General features: G+C 38.8%; 1 protein-coding gene across 6 annotated transcripts; it reads right to left on the bottom strand.

The window, feature by feature from the left end:
• Positions 1 to 105: 105 nt before the first annotated feature.
• Positions 106 to 27,394, bottom strand: OGT (O-linked N-acetylglucosamine (GlcNAc) transferase). 6 transcript variants are annotated; one of them, XM_072876716.1, is made up of 22 exons: positions 27,027 to 27,393; positions 23,059 to 23,239; positions 21,747 to 21,990; positions 19,950 to 20,018; positions 16,847 to 16,963; positions 15,365 to 15,444; positions 13,720 to 13,915; positions 13,344 to 13,484; positions 13,028 to 13,128; positions 12,677 to 12,830; positions 12,474 to 12,575; positions 12,028 to 12,207; positions 10,594 to 10,752; positions 8,849 to 8,938; positions 6,701 to 6,826; positions 5,763 to 5,933; positions 5,525 to 5,641; positions 5,275 to 5,445; positions 3,068 to 3,220; positions 2,121 to 2,373; positions 1,754 to 1,877; positions 106 to 1,149 (listed from the first exon to the last, which is right to left on the bottom strand). In XM_072876716.1, exons 1-22 carry the CDS (start codon positions 27,061 to 27,063, stop codon positions 975 to 977), a joined length of 3,141 nt encoding a protein of 1,046 aa, XP_072732817.1. In that variant the 5' UTR covers positions 27,064 to 27,393; the 3' UTR covers positions 106 to 974. The 6 variants fall into 6 exon arrangements, with proteins under 6 accessions (XP_072732817.1, XP_072732818.1, XP_072732821.1 ...); XM_072876717.1 differs by having other exon boundaries at positions 23,059 to 23,209; positions 27,027 to 27,392; XM_072876720.1 differs by lacking the exons at positions 23,059 to 23,239; positions 27,027 to 27,393 and adding an exon at positions 17,199 to 18,318 and having other exon boundaries at positions 21,747 to 21,817.

The following is a 27,394-nucleotide window of genomic DNA, read 5'->3' as shown; positions in this document are numbered from 1 at the left end:
AAAACAAAATTACAGAAAGGAAGGTGGAAGGCCAGCAGTTCAGAGTGCTTTTCTGACAGCAGCACAAGAAGGGCAGCAGAAAACATGAAACACTGGTCAAATCGGTCAAACTGGCAAACCAAAGCTTTATTTTTTTGTTTAAAGTCTTTGCTACAGTACCTAGGGACTGTGCCTCTATACATAATCAACAACAATCATTCCTGAAAGATCTGTATTTGGCACCAGTTTGTGTTTACCTCAAACACTTGTGGGGAGGATTAATTTCAAATCAAATTTGGTTTTTCAACAGAACAGGAGCTGCCATCATGAAGCCCATTAGCTGAGTTATTGGAGAAGCTTAAAAACAAAACAAAATAACTGAAGTCCTTATCTAAACCAACACATTACAGAGAGCTCCAAAACAGAGGTCAAACATTAAAAGGCTGATATAGGCTCAAGTGGTTTATAAAACCTATAAAAAAAGACTACACCAGCAAAATATGCCCTTTCAGTCCACACAGTTTAGAACTTAATGCAGGGAGCAACACTCACTAGCTGGAAATCTTGTCATGGGAGAACCACACATGTACCAACGGGAGTACCCAAAATCAAATGTTAAAACGCTCCAATTCCCAATCCACATAAAAGGAGAGACACTCATAGGAAGATTAAATCAATCTATGAAATCATAATTGGTTGGGCAGTTCAAACTTCCCCCAGCAACCACTACATCACTCATACACACAGGCTCACATGGACACAGCTCAATCCCATTCAAATTCCTCATGGAATAAAAGGATCCCAGGCTCTATTGAGTCTTTCCCTATCATGCAAGAAGTAAGTCTGGCTGTGCTTTAATCACCATCATGTATTATTTCAGCCACAGAGTACCAGGCAGGTTAAGTAGAAATGCACAGTTTTTAGCTCGTCATCTCTGCAGAAGTGTTTGAGAGGCTCAGTTCCTGGAGAATTCTGGGTGGGCACACAATCTCTCTTCATGCAGACTCACTGGCCTCTACTGGCTTAATCATGTGGTCCGGTTTGTTGCCAGCAGCATAGTGATCCCACATTTGAAGATAAAGCCGCTCCAGGTCCATTGTGTACTGTTTCGTGTTGAACAAAGGACTGGATATTCTCTGCTTCCAGACTTTGCCACGTATTTTTTTCAGGCTACAAAAAGAGTTAAAGCAGTCACAAAAGGTTCAAAACACTTCATAATACTGTTTACTTTTAAAATCTACTATTTTTCAGCTAACCCAGAACTGCCAGTACAACTGTTTCAAAAGTATCTGCTCCCCCACTTCCACCAAATTCATATGGCTGTTGCATCCCCTCATCATTTCTGATACAGACCAGCATGACCACTTCAACTCAGAAGAGCTGCGACATCAACGCATTAACTTGTTACATTATCTGTACTGTGGTAACTTTTTACAGTGCAATTTTAACTTGCAGTGACAAACTGCTTAATCTTCAATTTAAAAAGAACAAAAGGTGAACTGTATTGCACTTTTTACCAGGTAAGAACCTGCACATGAGCAATTTCTTCAGAACAGGTAGCACTGTTACTCAATTGGGAGCGCTGTTAAGTTTACTGTAAAAGCAGAAGCTGAGTTAACTGCAAGACAAGAAACCTCTAGACGAGGATTGCCTAGCTATTTTAAATATTAAAATATCTGCAAGATTAAAACTACTGGTAAGTCTCAGCACTGTGCCCAAATACAGCACTTTACATTCTTGATGTTACCACATTACACAGTACAAGCTGGCTTACTATTCCAGATCAGTTCCCAGTTTCACAGCAATATCCTCGTATTCCTGTCTACTTTTTGCAATGAGCTCAAGACAACCCAGGCAAGTAAGCTGGGAGGCAGCAACTCGTGATGCAAGAGTCTCGCCTGTAAAAAAAAAAAAAAAAAAAAAACACAAAAAACAAACAAACAAACAAAAAAAAAAAACAAAAAAAACACACACACAATTGGTAACAGGAGTAAGCTTATCAAGTAACATATTGCAAAGTATGAGTTACTTTCCTTCTGCCTCTACGAGAGGCAACAAAGTTTGTTGGGCTTGCTCTTTGTTATTAAAAAATTAGTAATACTCAAACCCATCTGTTCTACGTAGGTTCCCCACTGCGTTACCTGGCATAGTGACCATTGGAGTCCCAGCCCAGAGTACATCCATCCCAGTTGTGTGCCCATTGCAAAGCGGAGTGTCTAGACAAACATCAGCCAATTGCCCTCTCCTCACATGTTCTTCTTTGGGGGCAACAGGAGAAAAGATGATTCTGTTTTGGGAAAGACCCAAGTTTTGTGCATATTGCTGAATATTGGGTTCTCCTACAGCTGGGAAACGTAGCAGCCACAGCACACTGTTCGGAACTCTTTTTAGGATCTGTAACAAAAATAAAGAAGCAAATACACCAAGTTCAGTCAGAAACATTTCCTTTTCCGAACAAGAAATCACCACACATCAAAATGAAGCAAAAGGCATAATCATTCAGTATTTTAATCTTCTGAGGTATAGAGCAGGAAAAAAATAATCACCATTTCCAGTGGAATAACTACGATTGCATTTCTAATCCCACTGAAAGAGACAGCAACTCTGAGCAATAGTTCATAGAGCAGTACTTAGAGAGTAAGTCTTGACATTTATGATCTCATTTATTTATAGGCCCATGCTATGGAATATAAAAAAAAATTACCCCTCAAGTAACTCTCAGCAATACACTATCAACTGGACCTCGATACAGACGCTTGGTGCATTGTCAATCTACCAACTACCAAGGCCAGTTATGACTTAATTATGCAGACTAAGGAAGAGAGTACCAGCATACTTAAGCTGTCCAAGACGTAATTTTTCGCTGGCTAGAAGCACAGAAGTGATTTGAAATCAATCTAAAAAATTCTATATGCTATTAACACTAAGTCCTGCAACATGAGCATTGTAAGGATTCAAATGGCTCAGGGTCAATGTTTTCCACAGAACAGTTACGGTTTTAACTTGCATGAAGTTTCTGCTAACTTGAACAGAACAGCTATGTTCCAGAAGTCTGACCTTAGATTTTGTATTAGATACAGATACTCACATTAGCCCACATCTGTAAAGTAGAAGGATCAATCTTATACAGCTGATTAAAGTTACAGTATACAACAGCATCCTCTGGTAAGCCATACTGAGAACGGGTAGTAACAATTATAGTTCGTGGAACTTCTTCACCAGTTGCTGCTTTGTTGTTAATCTAAAGAAAAAAAATAGCTACTGGAACACTGAATTTTCAGGAAACAAGACTATACCCTGTGGAATCGTCCTGAAACACACTGCAACATTTGTTAGCATCATAAGCTATTGTAAGCGTATCTTTGGTTTTATTACACAAAAACAAAATTGTCTACTTACCCATAACAAGAATTTAACTGGTATGCATACACGCTTGTGGATGCCACAATGTTGCAACCACCAAGGCACAAAACACTGGGCATTTTCATGCCCTTGCTATCTTTCCCTGAAATTCCAAGTAACTGGAACAATTGGAAAGAAGAATCATATGAAGAGGCATTACACATGGACTCCTCCCCTCCTTAAGGTCACTTAATTTTATTTTTGGTCTCAAGGAAATGAAGACTTCAAGGAAGAATAAAAAAGTATTTAGAAAGCAAAGGGGTATTTTGGTTGGTTGGTTTTTTGTCGTTTGTTTGTTGGGGGGCGGGGGGTTGGTTGGTTGGTTTGGTTTTTTTAAGACAATAGGCACAGAACAGACAGTCAAGACTGAAGATGCAGACTACTATGTAACTAATAGACTGTAAGGAACTAGCTGACAAGGAAATAATGGGAAATGGTGAAAATGAGAAGAGTTATTAATGGACTTTCAAAAAAGAATGGATCTTACAGCCTTCACAAAGAGTAAGAGTATGCTAATAAAAACCAGCAGAGGATGAAGTTGGGACAATCAGAATACCATGCAAGAAAGTCTTGAGGATTAGTAAAATGGAAGTAGGATTTTTAATTTTTTTTTTTTTTTAAATAATGACAGGCAATGGTGGGATCAAAGACAGATAAAAACATCAGTACAGAGAGGGCAAAACAGGTATTTAGAGCCTTTTTCTCTATATACATATATTTTATATACACATATATTTAAAATTTAGCTCAAGTGGCAGTGCAGCCAGCCAAAATAGGCGGACTGTTGACAAACTAGATATAAATGACAATGACTCGCTGTCACTGACTCTGTTAGAAGATGCACAACATAATTTAGTTCAACAAAACTTGGTAAAAGTGCTACTTATCCAGGTCACTGAGGAGACCTCAAAAAACACAATGTACAGTTCTCATCGACCTATGCCCAAAAGTAGCTGGTATCAAATTACAAGAAGCACAAAGAAGGGTTATATTAGTGTGATCAAAAGATATAAATCCTGTTTTACAAGTGCACCGACAGAGCTTAGATTGTTTCATCTTGGTGGTGGAGTGCTAAGACAAGAATTCTCTATTATTCCCAGGGGACAACAATTTCAGAAAAAAATGCTATATAAGCTTACTGACTAAACTAAGACATAACCTATTACCACCTTAAAGGAAAGTCTCAGCTGTGAGCAAAAGAACTCAAAAAGAAACCAAGGCATGAGATTATGGATAGAGTAGTGATAATAAACGGTCTCATAAAATGACGTAAAAGAGTCTCCTGAAGGACTGTAAACTGAATAAAATTCACAAGTCAAGAGTTACGCCAGTGTCAAAATATGGTATTTTTAAAAAGAAAGAACTGTTCTGCAAAGGAAGAAGTATTAAACAAAACCAGTATCTGTCACTATCACTAAAGTCCCATGAACTGAGAGGCGGTGGTATAGTGTATAGTTCAGAAAGATGTAAGGAGATTAATAAACATTGTTGAGATACAGTAGAATAACTTTGCCTGTATTACTCAGCAGTTTTTTTCTAAAGGAAAAACACAACTGAAACTGGGTAACAGCTCACAAATGCCCTGTAGGCAGCAGGCAATCAGCAAATCTTGCCTTCAAATTCTGAACAACCAAGTATCTTCTTTATGCAACAAGATTAAACCTCTTTGGACTTCAGATACCTCGATATAACCCCTCTGTCTTTGGGGGGAAAGATAATCTTCCAGTACATCTGTGGCTTATAACACATTTGCAAGTTTCCTTCAATATGAGAACTAAACAAATCAACAGGACAGAAGACAGACATTTGCTTGGAGGTTTTTCTTCCTTGTTATGTTAAAACATACAGCTATAACATAAGACCCAAGAGAACAGCCTCTTGGAAGTGCCTCACCTGAGTAGTTGCTAATCCATTACTGATGTTGAATCCATTGATAGTTATCTGAATTTGCCCACGATTAATCATCTCAATCACAGCTTCTGCAATTGTGTTCATAGGAATGACTGGCATACTGAGGGCAGCAGCATTGCCGTCTGCATTGTCACAACTGTCAGGACACTTCATCTAAGATAAATCACATAAGCATCAGAGAAAGTACTAGCTTCAGTCCCTAAGACTGAACACACAAAGGAGTAGCTCTCACCTTAACAATCTTGACATCGGGGAGGCTGTCAAGGAAAGCCTTCAAGTCAATGCCATTCAAAACAATTCTATTATCATAAATATGACCATTGGACTTGAAATCAATGACTGCTTTTTTCTGTTAAAAAAAAAGTGTTAAAAAAAGTTACAAGATCCCTTATCAAGCACTATACTAAGTGCCATTTTATAAAGTCAGCTATGGAAAACACCTGCTTTTCTTGCCCTATTTTCCTACGTACCTTCAGATGGGGGAACATGTTGGCATGGTCTCCAATGAAGAAGGTGTTTGGCATGTAAGCTAATTTCTCTGAATACTGCTCAGCCACCTCAACTGGGGAAGTTTCTTTATCTGTGATGATATAATCCATGAACAACGCCCCACTGGTTCCAGGATACCCTAGCCACATTGCCTAAAAAAAACAGGAAAGCAAGGCTCCAGTCTCAGGTGCGTTGCAAAAATAAAGTAAGTTAAAAATCAACTTGTTTTAAGTTAAATTTTCCACCTACAGATTCAAGTTCTTTCTTGTGTTTTATCAACTGAAGAGCAACCACTAACCCCAAACTTTCACTACCGAGACAGTGAACAGTTCAAGGATGTTCTAAAATTGATCCCTCTAGCAAAAGGCCAAAGTATCCAACTACATGCAGCTATACCCAGAATACTAACAATCGGTGATTACAGCTTCTCTTAGCTGAGACAGCTTCTGTAGCCTAGAGTGCCTCTGATTCAGGCTTCTCCCATTCTCTTTCCATAGGCATTTTAGAAAATCCTTAGTCAAAAAAAATAACTCTGACATCAATTCTGACTTACTCTAGCTAGAATTTCACTAAGCCTAAAGAGATTAAAACCAACAACTCATTTCCACAACTGCTTCAAATACCCTTTCTTTGTTCTCACTAATGCAAGAAAGCCAGTGATGTACAGGGACCTCATAGAATTAAGGAGTTCTCTTGCAGGACATAGTCAACTGCCCATAAAGCACATAAAAAAACCAAACTACTCTGCTTCAACAGAATGATCCTATTTGCCTCACATATACTAAGCCCTAAAAAGTCTCTCTCGCTTACTGATCAACATGAGCCTTCAATGTTTTTTCCACTCTGCCAGAAGTAAAAGATAAACTCTTCCTACTCGCAAGTGTTTCTTTGGAGATACAGAGCCCTCTAAGTTAGTTACCTGAATAGGTGCTGGTCTCAGGGCAAATAATTCATTTCGGGCTCCTTTGGTGTAACCATTCATATTAATGAGAATGTGTATCCCATCCTGATGGATGCGGTCTGCTGCTTTTCCATTACATGGTATCTGAAGAATAAATAAATACATAAATAAATGAAAGTTATTTTTGTTTTCAGTCTTTCACTAATAAATGTGGTTAGACATCAGTGTACCAATGGATAAATGTCAACTGTGTAATTTAATTTAGACAAGACTTAAATCTCGTTACTCCTGGTTTTACAGAGGTATAAGTCCTCAACTCAATCAAAAAAACCCGTTGAAGTCATGAAAAACATAAGTTTGCTAGACACAGTTGAAGCGGTTGCTGACAGAAATTGTAACTGTGGTACTTGAAGATTGCCTCTGCACATTCAAATCAGAGGAGTGATACCTAGCGTTGCCAAGCTCAGCAAAATCATGCAGAAAAATATCACAAATAGACCACAGAAGAAACTTCAAGCAACAGTAGAACGGCTTCAGTTCTTGGATAAATCAAAAACAAAGAAGAGCAGAACTGCACACAAGGTATTACCAATGACTTAAGAACAACAGGAAAGCCTTGGAAATTACAATGTGTCTCTTCCTGTCTAATATTGAAAGGTAAACAATTTTCAACAGTTTTAAATTCCTCCAAGAATTAATTATATAATTAGTCATTACCTACAAGCAGATAAAAGAAAATAGAGACAGATGCCTCTAGTTCAGCAGCAGTAAAACAAAAAACAAAGGCTAGAAACTGAGGCTATACAAACCAGAACAGCCCCACCACCACCACTCCTGTAAGGCTAATTAATGACAAACCTCACGTAGGGCAAGTGGTAGATTCCCAAACTACGGTAATACAGAGAAATTACTTCAAACTGAAGATCAAGAGTAAGCCAATTAACTACTCTGCAACTACTGCTAATGCTGACTCACTCTACAATTAATATGCATCATAAAAGTACTTCATTTTTGTACAAAGGGAAAGCTACTTCAGTAGCTTTAGTAACTTTCAGTAAGTTACACTGCTAATGCAACAGATCACAGCAAACTGTTTCTACCTGTTTGAACCTCCTGTACAAACCTCTGAGTTGCACTGTAACCTAAAAACACAAGCTTTAGTCTCAAGAATTTTAAATAAGAAAACTCAGTGTTATCGCTCTGAACAAAGGAAAGAATTTTTCCTACATAGCTGTTAAGTGCAACAACAAATATGAAAATGCTGCCCTGTTTTACTGTGACCCAGGGCTTTCAACATCCACAGCTGCAAAAGCAGGGGGAGGGACAGGACGGACGGGACAGACGGACACGGGACACTGACAACGGCTTTCCACAAGCATAACTGAAGCTCATTATTCTAAAAGAACATTTTAAAAGATCAACTTTACAAAATCCATCTCAAAGAGCAATTCTGCTGACATCAATTTAGCGTTTCTACTTATGAGAGCAGGTTCTGAACAACATGATGAGTTTAAAAACTGCATGTAATTTTTATCTATCACCTAATCTGGGACTGTCAAGGTGCCAATCCAGTTCGATTATTAATGTACATCGATTATCCCATGTTGCTTTAGGGTTTTGCCAGTTATCCTGAGATAGTATAACAACAACTTGACTTCTGTGTATACTGAAATCCTCATCAGTTTTCACATGGAAATTTAAAAAAAAAAAAAAAAAAAACACAAAAAAAAAAAAAAAAAAAACAAAAAAACCCCACACCAAACACAACCCCACCTGTATATGTTACCAAAACAGCCTTTTGATAGAGGGGCAGAATCCTCTATCATTAAGCCTCTGTCCTGCTTCACTGGAGCAAAGCAAGCTTAAATATATTTGCAGTTGTGGCATCTTGACTTACCCATGACATTTAGATATGACTATTAACTTAAGACCTAATGGAACAGTTACTCAATATTGCTAATATTACTGTTCAATAATCAGTGAGGTCACGCAATAACCACTGCATCCCAGGTAAGACATAACACCAATATATCTACAAACTCCAAAATTCTCAAGACTAACATCAGCTTAATTCAAGGAATGATTGCAACTAAAAATCTCAAACTACAGGCTGACGTCTTTCTTCATTTAGGTTTGCTAAAAGGTCAATGCATCAAAAAAGCTCACCTGAGATAAGTCAATGAAATGATTTGCTTCAGCCATCACTTTTACACGGAAGTTTGTACCATCATCAGGACTCAGGGCATAACAGAATACCTAGAACATGAGGCACCAAAAATTGACTATCTGCAACAACTTGCCAACAAAATAAATTTACTATAAAACATATGGTATTGCAATTTTAAGTTACATTAGTAAGGTTACATCTAGTTTCATACAAATTATATTATATTTATTTTTGTGGTATTTACCAGTTGAAAAAGAAGTCCAAAAAAGAGGGGGGGGGGGCACTGGGCATTTGACAAATTTGCACCAGGCCCCAGTTTTACCTCGTTCTGGTGCTAGAGTACGGCACTGCATCTTGCATAGACATATATACAATGTTCTCATCAGTGCAAGGTAAAGTAAATTTTAACAAATGGATTTGCATAAGCATTAAATTCTTTAAGAATGCCTTTTACAAGACATCTTTGAATTCATAATTAATGAGATTCATAATTATGACTCAGGTTGAACAGACAAGCTAAACCTTGGGGAAGCTTTTTAACAGATTCTTTAAACAGTGTCTAGTTCTCTCCAATTAAGAAACTGCAAAAGTATCTGAGAAACTCAAGGTTGACAGGTTATGTAAATAGGCATCTTCAGCTAGCCTAGCACATATAGATATAGAACAAATAGAACCAATATGCAGAGAATTTATTATCTTGCAGAACAAAAGCATGGTTTTAGTAAAATAATAGGTAACCTCTATTTAGTATTTAAATTAAGCTCTGTAGAGCTTTATAAATCCAGAACAAGAAAGACTGCCCTTTGTCTTGAGCTGATTCAAGGTTAAATGTTATATTCTCCCCACACCCCATGTACTCAGACCACCAATTTAATTGTTTCATGAAAAAACCTGCTTCACAGTCATACTTCTGATAACAATTCAAGCATGCAGCTGTGCCACAAGGATTTCAGACTACAAAGACTTCATGACCAGGAAAAAACAAGAAGGTAGGGGAAAAAAGCCCAAAAACAAAACAAAGATTAATAAAAAACACTTCTGCAAGAAGGAAAGACTTACAACCCTTTACAAAGATAAGTAAATTCTCATTCTTGGAAAACAGGAGCTCAAAACTGAGGCAATTTAAACAGTCATGGGGCAAACAACATAAGTGGGAATTAGTTCCATTTACAACCTCAACCCCTTAACATGACACCCAAATACAGGCATGACTGTCTTTAGCATTGCTAAATTGTATATGCTCCTTTTGGAGTAAGTGTAGTGTATCATTTCCTTTTGAAAAAGCAGTAGCCAGACCAATCTGAAGTTCACATTTGAGATTCAGGTATCCCAGGGAAAAATACACGTAAAGAAAACAGCAGCAGAGTGAACAAAAAACAGATGCCTATCTGTAAATCAGAAGTAACCAGGCAGTAGCAGCTTTATGTTGAAACGCACCTACTCAAAGAACAGCAGCTGAAGCTTAAAAGAAGTTTTCCATGGGCCACAAATCCTACCTACAGTAATTCTAAGGACAGGTATCTAATTCAACTACCTTCTAAATAACACTTCATACTGGTAAAAGAAGGATGACTCAGGCTGCAGAACTCTTCAACCCATTAAAAAAAAGCCCACTAACAAAAGAAAAAAAAAAAATCTAGAAACAAAAATTTGCCCTTCCCTAGTTTACCTGCCTGCACCAAGAAAAAGAAAGTGCACTTAACAGCCATATTTAAAGCTTTAAGCATGACATTTATATTTTTACCTCAAATTTGTCTGGGTTATGCATGCCTGGGATTGACTGCATTAGGTGTGAGGTTGGATGGTTTCCAAAATCAGAGCTCACATAGCCAATACGAAGTCGACCTTCACTGGCCTTCAAATCCTTGGGATGCTCATACGGTGGCTTGTGAAGAACATTGATCTGTCAAGAAAACACACACAACTGTTTATAAACTCAGGAACCAAAACCAAATGCTAAACAGAATGACAAAAAAACCCCATGCGTTTGTAGAATTAGCCTTATCCCACACTCAAGTAAGTGGTCTGTGGGCATCTGTTGTTTCAAACCTGCATTATATGTATTCCATCGGAGCCAAGTGTAATGTCCACAAACTGTGTTACGAGATGTCACGTACCTACATTCAGCCAAATAAAGACAGACATCACTACTGCAAGTTGACATTTCTGCTTTTGTACCAGTTTAAGTATTCCATCCCTGATTATTAAATATATGGACACCACACAACTATGACCAGGAAGTTCTCAAACTACAAGTCACTTGTGACCAGAACAGTATTCCTGTGAAAAAGCACAGCATCCTTTCTGTTCTTATGCTCACCATCTTCCCCAGACATCAGCTTGTAGCCACTATCACTGACAGGATTATCACACTATTAAGGCAAGCTAGTTTGAAAGCTAAGTGTTATCTTCTGAAGTCTGAGACCTTTATGTTAGCCAACTGGACCCTTCCGCTGGCTGACAGTGTATTTTCAATTATAATTGGCAACCTGCTCAAGTAGTCCGTCTCAACATTCACAAACACTAACAGCTATGACTCTGGTTGAAGAGACTAAGAAGTTGCATTAAATTTTAGTTAAAGAATTTGCCATCAACTGCAACTGCACTCCTGGCAGCTTGAGGTGCTGTGCAGTCTCGTGGAAATGGCACATAGTTAAGTAATTACAGCAAGAGAAGATTATGTTTTTGGAATAATCTATTCTACTGTACACAGAGTACTCCAAAACAGAATCACAACAAATACTCAAGTACTTCCTACTGTGATGCATCACCCCTGTAACACTGCTGCCATCACCACTAAAGCGAGTGCATTTGGAAATCCCAGAGCAAATCAAACACAAAGCTCACACATTCCAGCAAGGATTCACGAGAGGAAGGGTCAGGTTCCAAGCGCTACAGATGCTGGAAAGGACCAGATTTTGAGAAATACTATCACACAGCTGCCTGGATCTGTTTTAGTGTCAGGAAAGAATAATTTACTCACTCTGCTTTTCCAAAACACCCCTTGAATGTACTTTGCAAAACTAGATGAGTAACGCTATGTCCTATCTCTCTACAGGTCAGTGACTCAGAAACCTTACAAAGGCTAACACTAACTATGTGAGTATTAGATTTTCAGTAGGAACAGGCAAAACCACGAAGTACTTTACTCACAATTGGCCTGTATAAAACTTCCTACCTTGTCCAAACACAGATTTCCATGTCTCTCAGCAATAGCCTTCCTAAAACTGTGAGAAAGGGGATACAGCATGCTATGATGTGGGTGGACAGAAGGCAGTCTGTTTTTCTCCAGCTGATCAGCTACAATGCTAACCAGCTTCTTCATTCTTTCATCATAGTCTGTCCAGTCACAGACAATCTAGAAAAAGGAAAAATTAAAAGAATATTGGGACAACAGCTTCTTTTGATCTATATCAGATATTTCACAAGTTGAGACTAATGCTTCTTCCAAAAATGGAAGCTAGAACTTCAGTAATTAGTGTTGATGACTGTATAATCTTATCTTCTGATTTAAGACTTAAGTCTACTCTTTGAATTTAAATCAGTGATTGGTTGAGGTGATCAAGCTTAGTATTTGCTGTAGAGGAATCTTAAGAATTACAATCAAAGCCTCGTCTTCCTCACCTGCAAACAGTGGGCCAAGTTGCAGTAGGCATCTGGGAAATCAGGTTTCAGTTTCAGAGCAGTGCGGTAAGAGGCAATGGCTTCTGGTATATTCCCTGAATCCTGTAAAGACACAGAAATGAGTCAGCAGATAAAAATATACTCAGGGTAAGTACTCACGGTGTCCCACTCATACTCTAGAGCGAATCATTCGCATGTGCTACCTTGTGAATAGAGGCCAGGTTGCTGTGGGCATCAGCAAAAGCTGGGTTTATCTGAATGGCACGCGTGTAGCACTGTAGAGCTCCTTGAACATCCTGCATCTCCTTCAACGTATTTCCCATATTAGAATAAGCATCTGCAAATGTGGGGCTTATTCTGAGAAATAAAGATAATATATGTCATAAACAATAAAAGCTCCTCCTCTAATGAGAAATAATACCCATACCCAGACTTTTTGGTTTGCAAAGCAACTATCTGAATTAAAATACGCTACTGTAAGTCACTTTCTGTACAAATCTATGGCACTTTCCTGTTATGAAAGGCTGGGACTATTACAAATAGCATCCATTTACCGAATAGCCTCTTTGTAATGCATCAGAGCTTCCTGTAACTTTCCTTGCTGTTGCAGAACACTTGCTAAATTTGAATGCGCAGCAGCAAACTCTGGAAACACCTGGAAGAAAAAGAAGTAGAATCTGTCTCTCAAATGCCCCAAGTAGACCGTATCAAAAGAAATACTTGTGCATTTCTTACTCTTCTTTTTATATGACTCAGGTCTCTGAGCAGATGTTCCTCCTCTTAAGACCGAAGAGGGAAAAAAAAGCTTATGTCCTATTACACATTCCCAACTTTAATTCCCCACCTCTCCCTCACCACATTCAACTGTACCTCAAGAGCCTTCCGATAAAGACGGACAGCTTCCTCAATATTCCCCTGTTCCCGTTTAATGTTTGCTAGATTGTTGAGAGAATCTGCATGAGTGGGACAAAGTCGAAGAGCTGTATTGTAGCATTCTTCTGCTTCTACCACCTTTAAAAAAAGGGATACTGTAATATGGTAATATTTGTTGTAACAGCACTGTTTATGAGAAGTCATTATGCAATCACTTTTAACAGGTTCAAGGTGGAGATTTCTTAAATTATTCTTCCTTATGACTAACTAAATGATAGTAACATCCCATCTTAACAAAGCTGGTGACACCTGGTGTCTAAAATAAACATTCACTATACTTTTAAAAATTTTAAAAAGGAAAAGTACTCCTTACACTGCCTTTCTCCTTCAAGGCGTTGGCCAAGTTACAATAGGCATCAGGGAAGTGGGGCTGTAGTTCAATAGCCCTCCTGTAGGTATCTATTGCTAGGTCTATTAGTCCTTGCTCATAATACACACAGGCAAGGTTCCCATGCACAACTGCATGATTTGGACTCAAACTCAAGGCTCGTAGATAAGCTGCCACAGCTCTGTAACAAGAAAAAGAAGGTAAACCATCATCCACAGAACAGCAATTATATTTACCTTGGTCATAAAAACTCCTTACATAAAAAAAAAAAACCAAAAATCAAGGGATATGTATCGTTAACACACACAAATCTGTCTTGTAAGATGTTACAGAAAACACAGAAGACTACTGCCTCAATTAAAAACCCAATCAAGGGATGAATTATTATTCCTGTTATTCTAAAGCTATGCTCAGTTCTGTAATGACTAGCAGACTAGAAGAAATACTTCGTAAAACAGGTATGTTTTCCTCCCACCTGATGCTGTACAGTGACCAACGTAAGTCTTCTGGAAAAAAAGTAAAGCTTTCATCTACTTTTTTTAAACACTCTTCATTACTAGGATAAGCACAAGACCTTTGCTCCATTTTTTTTCCAGTTGATTATTCAATTGTAGCAATATAAACAGTATCATATTATTACGTCTTTATTCTCTCCACTAACCTAACACATGTATCATGCTTTACTTATACTTCAAACTTCACTTTGTTCAAAACTGAAATCTTTAACTATATGCTCCTATAACACTATATAAATGACTGATGTATTCAAATCAGATTTCTAGAAAAATCACAACAGTATACATAGTAAGTAAATTCTCAAAAAGGTGATGTAAAGTCTAAAACAATGAGGAAACATGCCCCTGTCTGGGCCATTAATTCATGGTTAAAACAGAAATCACTGAATGATTTACACTGTGTGCAATGCAACTACTTAGAATAATTAACCTGTTCCCTGTAAGCTTTTATTAAATTTGGAACCACAAACCACAGCTACCAGAAATTATAATCCAATTAACAGATGCAATATGGTACATTGCATATAAACAACACAGCCTGGATCTTCTTCCAGAAACAAAATTAAGATTCATGTATCAGATCAGAAGTCTCAAAACAAGTTAGTTCAAAAAGACAGCAACAGTACTGCAACTCCATGCAGTAACATGATGCCAACACATAACAAATACAGAATATTCAATCAGATGCTTAGCTGAATATCAGCATTTCAGCTTGTCTTACATAGAAGGAAAGTTTTAGAAGACACACACTTGTAATTCATGTCCTGAATCACATCATGAAAACAGAAAACTCAAGGGTTCATGCCCTTCTCGGACATCTTATCTTTACCCATCCCCAGCCTTAATTTCAAATCTATTTTCATCAATACTTTCAGAAACTCTCATTTTTAACATTTTATTAAGTACAGGAAAGTAACATAAAGGCATACATTCCACAGAAAATTTTTTTTTTATTCCAGTAACCTGCTCTGTATGCATTTCAAAGCCATTTGCTTGCTTAGCTTACAGCAGAAGTCTTTGCTACACTGTCCAAAGAGATTTTACATCAGGAACCTAATTTGTATCTTGATACATCTGACAGGCTACTGACAGAGTAACAGTACTTATCAGCTTACCTGTCAAATATCCTTGCCTCCTTCAGGACATTTCCCAGATTGATGTAAGCATCCAAAAAATTTGGGTCAAGTGTTACAGCCTGAAAATATTTCTCAAGTAAGTTTTGAGCATTAACACAAAAACATTCTCTATGAAACCTAGTTTTGTTCGTTTGTTTTTAAATTTGACAAACCCAATCTGTAAGCATCTAAGACTTTATCAATAACCTACTAAGGAAGGAAAACTTAAGTTATGTAAATCAATCACAGAGCATCAAAGTTATTTATCTGTAGAAACGACAGCATACACTACCGTCAAATTTATTCATTTGCTTACCTAGTCAGCTGCAACTACTGCAGAATAAAGTGTTAAACATTTATTTCATGTTAGGCTGACCATACTTAACACTCCTGCCTACCCATGCTATGCTGCCTTTAATTCGTTTTTAGGGGAGAAAACCCTAAAAAAAACCTCATCGTCTCCTTTATTCTACTGCAAAACAAGACAGCATTTTAAAACTTTAGCAGCCCAGGAAAACAGAGACAGTTTCACAAGAGCAAGAAAAGAGCAAATACATCATGTGCGTAGGGAAAATTCACTTCACAAAAAAAAAAAAAAACAAAAAAAAAACCAAACAAAACCAACAAATACCCCCCCAAAAAAATTTCACTCCCTTCAAAACTAATAAAAGGCAAAAAACTTAAGAACCAATAAAGTTACAGAAGATGCAGTAATAAGCTACATGTGAGTATTTGACAGGCCACACTCTTACAGTCCTTCTCATGGCAACTATTATTTCCAAATTAAAATACTTTATAATCTATCACTAACTAGACACAGATCCAAAAAAAAAAAACCCAAGCAGTTAAAATTATTTTTGTAGATCTTAAGTCATAAGCATCAGGAAGAAACTGTCCACCACATCTTAGATTCAGTTTTAGGTCACTTTAGAAACTTAAGAGAGGAGTACAAACTGAATTAAGATACTAACTAGAAGGTATCAGACAACTAGTTAATGACACCAATCTAGAGAAAAGGAATTAGCTTTTAGGAATTAGAAAAGGAATCTGGAGAAAAGGAATTAGCATGTCCCTTAACACTGTTCTCCTTAGTTACTCAAAGATCAGTAATACCTGAAATAAAATCACAATGAAAAATTATTTTAAGCAGAAAGTTATTTCTCCCTCTCACACACACAACATTATTCCTATCAAATTAGATTTTTTTAAAAATTTATTCTGGAAAAGGACTGTAAAACAACTTAATGAATTTGCTTGTATTTGACATGTGTGTGAAGTCCTTAAGGCAATTCTAAACATATCTCTCCAGTGGCATACAGGCAGTCTGAAACATCAGGAAGTAAAAAAAACTATTGACATAGGATGTTAACTAACAGGATCACAGGAAGTTCTCTGCTGATGAAAATATTTCTATCATCTACAAGCAGACAACTGCATGTACATCAAAATCTAGAAGTGAAGCTGACTGGCTCAGATAGTTACCTTTTCAAAGTGATGAATTGCAAGCCAAATTTCTCCTTGGGCATTGAAAACACAGCCAAGATTACTCCAAGCCACTGCAAAGTTTGGTTGAGTCTCAATTGCTTTTAAATAACAGGCCTTGGAACAGTTAAAGAAGAGAGATACAAGGGAAGGGGAATATTTGTAAAAAGAAAAAAATGAGAAAAAATAATTGTTAGTATGCCTTCTCTAACCAGCCAAAAGTGACCCTGCAGTATAGGCTAGCTTGCGCCAAAACTAATGCGCTGCAAACTGTTGTTGATCCTGCGCCAGCGCAAACCAAAACCCAGGTGCAAGCCCACCATTTTTCAGTTAAGCTGATAAATTAACATGCCTTTAGACAGCAGGTCACCACAGAAATCATCTTAGAAATAATTGAAGTAGTTCAGCGGAAGTACTGCCACCCTTAAGTGCATAAAAAACAAAAAATTACTGTGTAAAAACAACTTCGCTATGAAATAAAATTATTAAATTGTGAAATATTCTAACACAGATAGAAATTACTTTAAAAAATTAGAAAAACTACTGAAAAAGATGAAGCCATTCTTCAGTTTTAATTGTCCTTGTCAAGTGAGATGACACACCCAATCCGTATCTTGTTTCCCAGTTTCTTCAAATGCATTCAATCATCTGCAGCTTCAAAACCTCAAATGACAGGATTGCATGAAGGTTTAGGTCCCTGTAATGCAAGCGCAAGAAATCGCTGCGCATCCTAAACAGCACGGCGCCACGCTATCGCTGCGAACTGCTTTGCTATATTGATTGCCCTTAGGTCCAGTGAACGGCCAACCAGAATCATTAATCTACCAGACAGGCCCATACAGAAACTCACATATTAAATTTTATGTCTGGACTTTAAATGCGTTACAACCCAATTTTATCCAAAAGGCTACAGCCTGGAGCTTGGGCAGTCACCCAATCAGAGATTAATCATCTAGTCAACCGTTCACGAGGGCTTAATCGCACGCAATGCGCGTTACCGCTGCGCAGCCTTTGCGCTACTGCAGGATCACAGCGCATCATCAGAAGAGCAGAACGCTGCAATCCAAACAAAGAAGAAAAAAGGAAAAAAATGAACAACCAGAAGAGTTAGAAGCTTTTACTATTAACTATCTCCAATTATTTCTTTAAAAAAATATTTTAATTTACTTTTACTTTATTTCTTTGAAAGAATTTGTGGCTACTAGTATAAAATATTCTTACATTACTTGCTTGTAATTAAATATTTTAAGCTGTTTCTGAAGCCACAAGACAGAAGATTCAGGCATGGAGGCAAATGGTTTTGCTGTGGCAGTTACAAACCCGTTACCATATTTCTCATCATGTGACTTTTCGGTGCGTTCCTTGCTGGAAGAGGAGGAGGAGGTGTGTGTCTGCCCTAGATCCAGGCCTCGAGCTCCCTTCAGCGAGGCACCTTACGCATGGAATAGGAGGTTTCACCCACCTGAAACCTTCTAAATACAATATCAGTGGTGAAAAACCAAAAACAAGAGAGAAAATAAAACAAGATCATTAGTAAGAGTTCAACAAAGCAATTGCATTTTTTTTGGATATGTCTTAACACATGGGAATGAGGACAATCTGTCTGTAACAAGGGAGACATGCAGAAGGGAGAGGGTTAATCAGGGCAATTGCATACAGCGGGGACTTTTTTTTTTTTGGAAGAAAGGCTCTGAAATATCTACAAAGAAATTAAATTTTAGTTCAAACTGTAAGGAATCTGCTGGCTTGATCTTTCAAATGGACTGATAACCAAAGAAACACATTGCAATTTACTCAAGATGTTTTTCCTCGTTTATTAAGTTCTCACAAAACAGAATAACACTTTCAAACTAGGTGTCTCCAGAGCTCTGAAACAAAGAAGTCAGCAACCTAAGGCAGGCGCAGTGTCTTGGCCTATACCAGTCACACTAAAGCTGCAGTGAAGTGCAATTCATGTTAGCTGTCCGCTTGGTGGGCTGAGAACCAAGTGTCTCAAAGACTGTTCAAAGTCTAAATGCTGCTATAAAATATTTTCAACTTGGATCTGACCAAATCAATTAGGCTGCCCTAGGATGGTACGCACATCCAAGTTGTTAAGAGAAATCAAAAAAATAATGAACTCTGAACCCGCACTCCCATTACCCCATAAAGATCATAACCCTCCCCAAATGTCGCTGCAGCCAAACAGACAGCTACGCTGTTCATACACTCCACTTTTTAGCATGCGCGTGGGGCTTGGAGTGACAGACATGGAGTCCAGAGTGTTTCCGATTTCTCCACACTCCTCACCCCTGCAGCGCGGACGCGTAAGGTGGCTTGTAACAAGACAATTTCTTTGTGCAATCCAAGTTTTAACATGCCAAAAATTTTAAACTCATCGTGGTGTTCGAATTCTCAGTTTAGGAAACATAAGACTGCTAGAAGCCACCTTTCAACTACAGCAAGTTTTCTTTCGATCAGTTCATTTCCCAAACAAACCAGCTTTGTCCTTCTGATTTCTTTATTTTGGGGGAGGGGAGAGGGAAGACATGAAGAAAAGATATTCGGGGGGTTCGCATACTGCAGCAGCTATTGATCATTTACTAGCCTTTCTTCCACTATCAAGGGAAGGGAAAAGTTAAAAGAATAAAAATCTTTAAAAGCCAATATTACAAGGTAACATTTGGGTAAGTTTCTTCTCCACTTACAAGCCACAAAGGACTTTAGAAGAGCAGCATTTTCAATAGCACCTGCATCGTACAGGGATCTCGAGCTAACCCCAGGCTCTCTGCTTGGCACCAGCAGGCAAGCCTCAGATTTGAAGGACTGTTACTTATTTCCAGATAAGAGCATGATGGAGCCCCTGCCCAATACTTCAGAATGGTATCAGATAGTCTAAGTTCAGCAGAAAGGCTTGGTAATGTTCCATTTCTTGACTTAAACCAACTTTTAAACATGGACATGCCATATCTTGCCCTGCAACTACTCTGGGGTGTTTCAGTGCCTTCAGCAGTTTCTCAGCAGTTTCTCAGAATGTCTGTAGATCAACGCAGATTTGAAGACTTGGTGCAAAGTTCAAGTTTTCAAAACACTGACGTTTACATGTATTCTACCCAACACCTACCTTGGCTTCTTCCAAGCGACCCAGGGCTTTGAGCAGGTTCCCCAGGTCACTACGAACACAGTACAAGTCCTGAAAAATCGAAGTCACATATCAGCTTCAGGACTTCAGACGCCCCAAAGGTCTTCAGAGAGAACTTGCAAAGGAATGCCCCAGTCCTCTACAGCTTATTTTAAATTCTTAATAAATACATCACAGATGTAAATTACTTCTCTTGACCTAACATTACAGCCAACAGATCTTACTGATCTTAGTACTGTAAAAATACAACCATAAAGTAGTAGAAAGAAGAAATAAAATTCCTCTTTATATAGAAATATAAAAGAAAACCAAAACCAAATGCCCCCCCCAAGCAGCTTAAGTTCTTTTGCCGTAAGTATTTGAAGCACCTTTTTTTTTTTTTTTTTAAAGCGTGACTGCAAACCTGTATTCTTAAGTTACACCATTGCCACTAATCCATCCATTTTTGACAGCCTTGTCATGTGTTCTTGTTCTTTCATTTGTAACCACAGCACAGGCTGCCCTTGCATTATGTAACAGTAAACACCACAAAGAATGGGGACATTTTTGTTAACACTAGCAACAGAAGTTTCTAAGCTAAACAAAACTCAACTCCTGTAAGAAAACACCATATTACAGTATTTCTAACCAGTGCATAAACTCCACTAGTCACACCACTTAGCACAATAAGCTGGACAAGTTCACCTAGGCTGAAGAACACAGCAAAACAAGATTCTGAGCCCTTGTTGGACTGGGTTTACATTTGCTTTTCCAAAGGAAAAAGGATATATGCACACCAGACCGATGCTGCATCTTAAGTATTTTTTGACAAAACATATGACCAAATAGCAAGCAGATACTTTCATCATGCTCAGTAGTACTGTACAAATTATTTGAGTACGATGCAAAATCAACAGAAGTTAGCAGTCTGATACACTGTGTCCTGGTTTCGGCTGGGATAGAGTTAATTTTCTTTCTAGTACCTGGTATAGTGCTGTGTTTTAGATTTAGAATGAGAATAATGTTGATAGCAACAACTAAAACATCAGTGTGTTAAGTAAAGCTTACACTAGTCAAGGACTTCTCAGCTTCCCATGCTCTGCCAGGTGCACAAGAAGCTGGGAGGGGGCACAGCTGGGACAGCTGACCCCAACTGACCAAAGGACTATTCCACACCATATGACATCATGCTCAGCACAACAAGTGTTTACTAAAAATGTCAATTCAAAACAGTTACAACCAAAAATCCAAACACCAGATCTATTTTATAGGAGTCACTTACAGACGGATACTCAATTTCAGCCTATAAAACATAAAAATGATGGTTCTGTAAACCAGTCCGCAGTGGAAATCTAACCAAGGCAACTCTCATCACCATGAAACTTACGACTTTGTGGTAAAGTAATACCTGATGATTTTTCAAGATCTCACATTCAAGTCTGAGCAGTGATTCTCTCACTGTAATAATACTGCCTTAAAGCACAGGAAGCTAAATATGACATTGTTCACTGAAACTTCTGACTTCAGGGGAAAAAAAAAAAAAAAACACAACCCAATTCCTTCCTTTTATCTCAACAATACAGATAAGTACACAACCAGCAACCCTTACTGTATTGCAATATAAAACTTTTTTGTGACAGAAGTCTTTCAAAGATCCTTAAGAAAAGTATTGAGTAGATCATTAAGTTTATGGTGTACAGGTTAGAGGGAAGAGTTATCACTTGTTCGTTCTTTGAAACCTGCTATTTGTGTGTCCTGGGACAGTAGTAAAGTTGTTCTATAAAATAAAGTGTTACTTACAGGATTGTACTGAAGGGCAGACACATATGCCTGTACTGCTCCTTCCATATCACCTGCAGCTACCAGCGCAGCAGCCAAATTAATATATCCATCAATGAAATCTGGTTTGAGGCGTAGTGCATGTCTATAATGTTCAATTGCTTCTTGTAGCTGTCCACGTTCCTTGTACACATTGCCTAGATTGGAGTAGGCTTCGGCTAACAGTGGATTCTGTTTAATAGCCAAAGTGCTGAAGTGAGCAGACCTAGAGAAAATTAGACAGAAAATTAGAAAGTTAGGAAAAAAAAAAAAAAACCTTGACTTTAAGTGTTTGTCTGTTTACCTAGTTACTTAATAAACGTTCATGCTTAAGTGAACCAGACAAATCTGGACTTACAGAGCTGTCTTGTACGTTTAGCTTCTCCTAGCTTAAACTATCATCTCCCTGTTCCTATTTTAGATTCTACTGAAAAAAGACAACTCTCATTTACAATCAGTAGGGTTTCAAGTCACCTCACCAAACCTGAACTTAACACACTTGGAGAAAATGCAACAGAAATCCTGTGAAGCCTCTTCCAACATTTGTATGCTTTAAGCAATGTTCCACTCAATACTCTTTCCAAGAAGCAGAACACAGCTGACAGATGTAGATGTAAAATTCTATTGTATCTGCCCCCATTTTATTTTCCCATATCTGAACTGTTATTACAGCTTCATTCAGAAGCCTATATAAAATAAATCTCAGTCAAAAGTTCTTAATTCCTTCAACAGCACACTCAGATTTATAGCTAGGACAAGTAAAGTTCAAAAAGCTTGAGGCACAGAAAGCAAGATCAGGAACAGGCAAGCAGAAAGAATAGAGAGACAACTTTAAGATGACAAAAATCCTTAACTAATCATGCCATTTTGCAGCAATCAATCAGTCTTGCAACTTAGAAAAAAAAACACCAAAAAACCCCAGAAACCCCCACACTGCAGGTGGAATAAACAAAAGCCTTTGTTTACACATGTAAGTATCTCCAGTACACACAAGTGTGGGTGACACTCCGATATTAACGTGTACAATATTAAAATAGCATGAGAATAATGACAAGATCTGTTGTTTGTTGTAAAGCTAGCGACTCCAATTTGTATTTCTCTTACCCTAACAAAATTCAAAAAGGAATAATATTATTTTTGACCAGTCCTTACTGCTGCCATGAAGTTAGTCAGTTATTTGTGTTCAGTGATTAAAAAAATCAATGTTAGAATAGAACTTTTGTCAGCTATGCTCAGTACTGTTAGAGGTGCAAACGATAAAAAAAGGCTTGACAGAACACCTCAAGTCTCCTACCTGTCCAATCTGCGACACTGGAAGTGAATGGACGATAGTAATAAAAGCACACCAGTATTATCAGGCTCTTGTCTCCAAAGCTGCATGCAGTGTCTCTCTGCTGCTTCAAAGTCTCCTGCCTGATACTCACGATGAGCCAACTCCGCTAACCCTTGGAAGGAAAGCATACGTTTCGTTGGTTCTGGAGAATCACCAAAACATTTAAGGGGGGAAAACAAAAAGTTAGATAATGGGAACAAAACAAAAAACAAAACAAAACAATGTGAAAAAAGTGTACATAACTGAAGGATGAAAGTGTTTGAAATTACATAAAACACTACAGCACATGGCAGTTTGCACTCTCAGATCTTCATGCCCCAATCTACTACTATGATATTTCTAACATTATCTGTACAAGTCCATTACTTCATCAGCTAATAATAGGAAACCTGTAGACTGTAATGACTGTGAATATCTGTAAGTCAATAATTTTACATTAGCCTGAAATATATTTAAAGAGATTCCTGACATATTGTACTTTGGTTCATAAGGGTAGAAGTGCTGCTAAGAGAACAATGACTCTCCTCACTCTCCTCCAAGACTGTAAATGTTATGCTTTGTAGTATTAAAAACAAGTTCTAGAAACTTAATAGGTAAATGAAGGACAGCAGACAAAGACTTCAAAGGACTCAAACAGAAAAAAGTTTTGCTGTGCCAGTAGTGAAAGCCCTTTAAAAAAAGAAAAGCAATGTGTTAACATTCTGTGAATCCTCTGTACTCCTACATTCTCTGTAATGAGTAAAAATTCCTTCATAGAAAAAAAACCCTGGCCTTAGAACAATATCTGATGAGAGACAAACACACACTTCAATGTTTATGCAACTGGCCTACAGAAGGAACCATTAAACAGACAGGGTACAGGAAAGGAGTTACTGCTTCTGGAGGCTTAGCTGGAATGGGAGTAACAAAATGGTTTTAGTATTTAGGATACAATTGTGGAGAACAAAATACTTAAATAAAACACCACCTGTTTTAGACAAAACAACCTTAAGTGTGAAAAGGAAATAAAATTTCTTACAAAGCACAGTGCTGTATTAAAATATACACAAGCGCAGCTTGGAAAAAATCACAACCGTTCCTTCTAGAAAGAGGCGTTGGCCTTCAAATTCTGCCTTTATACCAATGACTTTTACTATTAAAAGGTTTGATTACTGCAAGTATCTTTTCTTTTTCCTCCTGAAGTCCAGCATTTCCAGTACTCTACAGTCACTTAATTCCATTCATGAAACACTTCCCACCTGGACCTAAAGAGTTTTAAAATTTTGAATTTAAATGAAACAGATAAATTTTGAATTTAAATGAAACAGATAAATCCTTCCTAACACAAGGAAGCACCTCAATATCTTAAGTACATATATTTTTGCAGTACCTACTACAAAAATCCTCTGAGACTCTTTAATTCTTTTGTGAGAACTTTAAAGATAGCAAAATAATCACAAAGATTAGGTACAGAGTTACTATCTGGTGTTTATTTTATGAAATTGGGAATGATGTACATTATTTAAATTATTTTCAAAATTGCTTTTCTAGCACTAGCAGGTTTTGAAGATAAGATTGCAAACACTACATGATGTAACTAAAGTTGTTCTTCCAGATAGTATAGTCTCTGTCAGTGCTAGAAACTTTTAACTGTTTCACAGTAAGTTGGAAGCAGCAAAGCTACTCGTTTTCAGATACTTGACAAATTACTAACCGAGTATCTTCATACAGATTAGATTCCTGTTTTCTAGAAGCCAAGCTTAATAGTTTTCCAAACCCTGACTAAGGGAAAAGTGGACTTCAGTATCTGGTTAAACCTACTGGCAATAAACAGATACAGCTGTTACTGAACATGAGAATGACAGCACCATTTATGAAGTCGAAGGTGCTGACAGTAATAACGATACTGGAGTACCAACACACTGTTCTTCGCTCCCTCTCTTCTGCCATTAACAGCCAGACAGGTTTAGCCCCTCTCGCAGTCTGTGTATTTTCAAGTTCTGCTGATGGCACAAACATAGGGGAGCTGGATCAAGGAAGAGCATATCCCATGGACCTAACTGAATAATTTCTTCTTCAAATAAATTTCAGTGGTGTTATTAAATTTCAACGCTAAAGCAAAAAAACCCCAAAAAGTTTAGACTTAAATTCTTATGACCACTTGGAAAGAAGCTTCCAACCCTTATCTAATTGCTACATTTTGCCTACTTAAGCAGAAAGTGAAACTGAAGTTGCAACTTCCAGGGCAAGAGAGAAGGCAGTGCAGAAATACTGTATTTAAAACCTGTGAATAAGAATTACTAACAAAAGCAACAAAATAAGTGAAACACTAAAATTTTCTTCCATTTATCAAGTCTCTTCACAAAACAACCCTCCCAGAAGAGATAAAGCAAACCAATCACTCAGTGTAAAATAGCCAGTCATCTACCTCCAAACAAGTATTTTAGCAATGATCCTTGAGAAGTTCATTTAAAAGTAGGAAGTGGACAGCTGTATGTGATACATGAGTATCACAGTTCAAAATGAGCTAAACTTTTAATAGAAAGTTCACTGGAAGAAGAGTTCTACAACCCGAAGAATCCGTAACATAGCCATCAATGGTTGTTCACTGAATCCATTTCTAAAGAAAATAATTGCAGCAAAGAGTCACAGCCAGAATAATCCCTTATCAATCTTGCATACATGAATTCATGTACCTAGGCTAACTTGTGCTACACACTTTGACTACGACCTTGGAAAAGCCTAGTACATGCTATGACAATGACCCTTCCTGAGGCTTCTACAGAATACAAGCAAAATAAAAACCCACACAGAACTATCACAAATGTACCCAAGGCCATTTTTCTCCCCAGAAATAACATCCTAAGCACTTACCATGTGCTCATGCTCAACCTTACATTTAGGTAAAATCTAGGCCCAGACAGGAGCAGTTGCCATCTCCATCTGGGAGGTGGTGGTGACAAGGAGCACAGGACTCTCCCCAAGCGTGCACATGTTCTTTTCACCACCACAGATCAAGGCTGCACAGGATGCTGCAGCCTCCCTGACTAGACACACCGTTGTAGCTGAGGAGAAACGAAGCACCGTATCGCAGCACTTTGCCTCTCCATCTCCACCTCTGTATCACCACCACCTCCCTTTACACCCCCATCTCTGCATTACTATCCCATCTCTTTCCCCATAGATCCTATTTTTTTCCTACTTTTCCCAGACATAGTTTCAGCTTTTCATACTCTGCCTTCTCTATGGTTACAGAAACCCAAAAAAAATCTGGGAGATAAAGCTGTGTTGTCCTTTCATCCTGAAAGTAACCAGAATACTTCTTTTTCTTGCTTTACAGGAAAAGTGAGATTTCTCCTCTTCTCCCCCCCATCCCTCAAGTTCTACATCTGTAAACTAAATGTAGGACAGGATCTTTCTTAGCTTGAGCACGCCATCTTGCTGTCCAAAAAAGCACTGTACTTCTCGGCTATGCCACATAACACCTGCTCCTTAAGTATAGCGAGAGATTCTAGACCAGTCAACGCACATTTGGGGTCAGGCTTTTACCCTCCTTCGTCCTCTACAAAAATGCAGTCACCTGATAGTCGGATAAATACTGCAATAAGAGAGCACCGCACTAAGAACTAATCGCGCCGTGCTCCTCCAGGAGCGGCTCGCAGGCTGCGGCCGGACAGCGCCGACAGGAGCCCGCCGAGGGACGACCCCGGCTCGTCGGTTCCCCGAGGCGAGGGGAGACAAGCACAAAGGCGGCGGGGGCCGTGCCGGGAACCACCGCCTCGCCCAGGCCGCCGCTTCTGGAAAGTTCCGCCGGGAACGAGCCCGGCGAGCAGGGAGCGCCGCGCTCGGGTCGAGCCAGGCGCGGCTCCAGGGAACGCAGGCCGCCGTGCGGCCCCGGGCGAAGGCAGGGCCCGGCCTCCGCAGGGCTGCAGCGCCGTAGGCCGTGGTACCTGTGCTGTCAGCCACATTCCCCACGGAGGTCGCCATCGGGAAATGAGGCCGGTGAGACTCCGGTGGAGGCAGCAGAAGGGCCGCGGGTGCGGAGAGGCCCACTCGGCTGAAACGGGCGGCGCAGGACCGAGCTGCCCACGGTCCCAGGGCGCTAAGGCGGCGGCTCCCGAAATGGCGGTGGCGGAGGCAGCAAATTGTCGAATGGCTGCTGCCGGAACTAGCTGCCCCCGGCAAGTAGTCCGGGCGGAGCCAGCCAGCGGACCGGTACAGAGCCCCTGTGCGGCGGTCGGACGGACGGACCCCTACCGGAACTTCCTCCGTCTCCTTCCACTATGCCCGCCCTTCGGAAGGCAGGCGTTCTGCCGAG

Source organism: Ciconia boyciana, chromosome 12, assembly GCF_034638445.1.
Source record: "Ciconia boyciana chromosome 12, ASM3463844v1, whole genome shotgun sequence".
Lineage (NCBI taxonomy): Eukaryota > Metazoa > Chordata > Aves > Ciconiiformes > Ciconiidae > Ciconia > Ciconia boyciana.
This window is presented reverse-complemented; position numbering and strand designations above follow the sequence as displayed.

Coding starts and splice junctions, on each gene's coding strand:
- OGT (XM_072876716.1), bottom strand. CDS start 27,063: ATGGCGACCTCCGTGGGGAATGTGGCTGACAGCACAG. Junction 8,939..10,593: donor ATAACCCAGACAAATTTGAG/GTAAAAATATAA, acceptor CTCATGTTCTAG/GTATTCTGTTATGCCCTGAG. Junction 1,150..1,753: donor CTGGGAACTGATCTGGAATA/GTAAGCCAGCTT, acceptor CTCTTTTTGTAG/CCTGAAAAAAATACGTGGCA.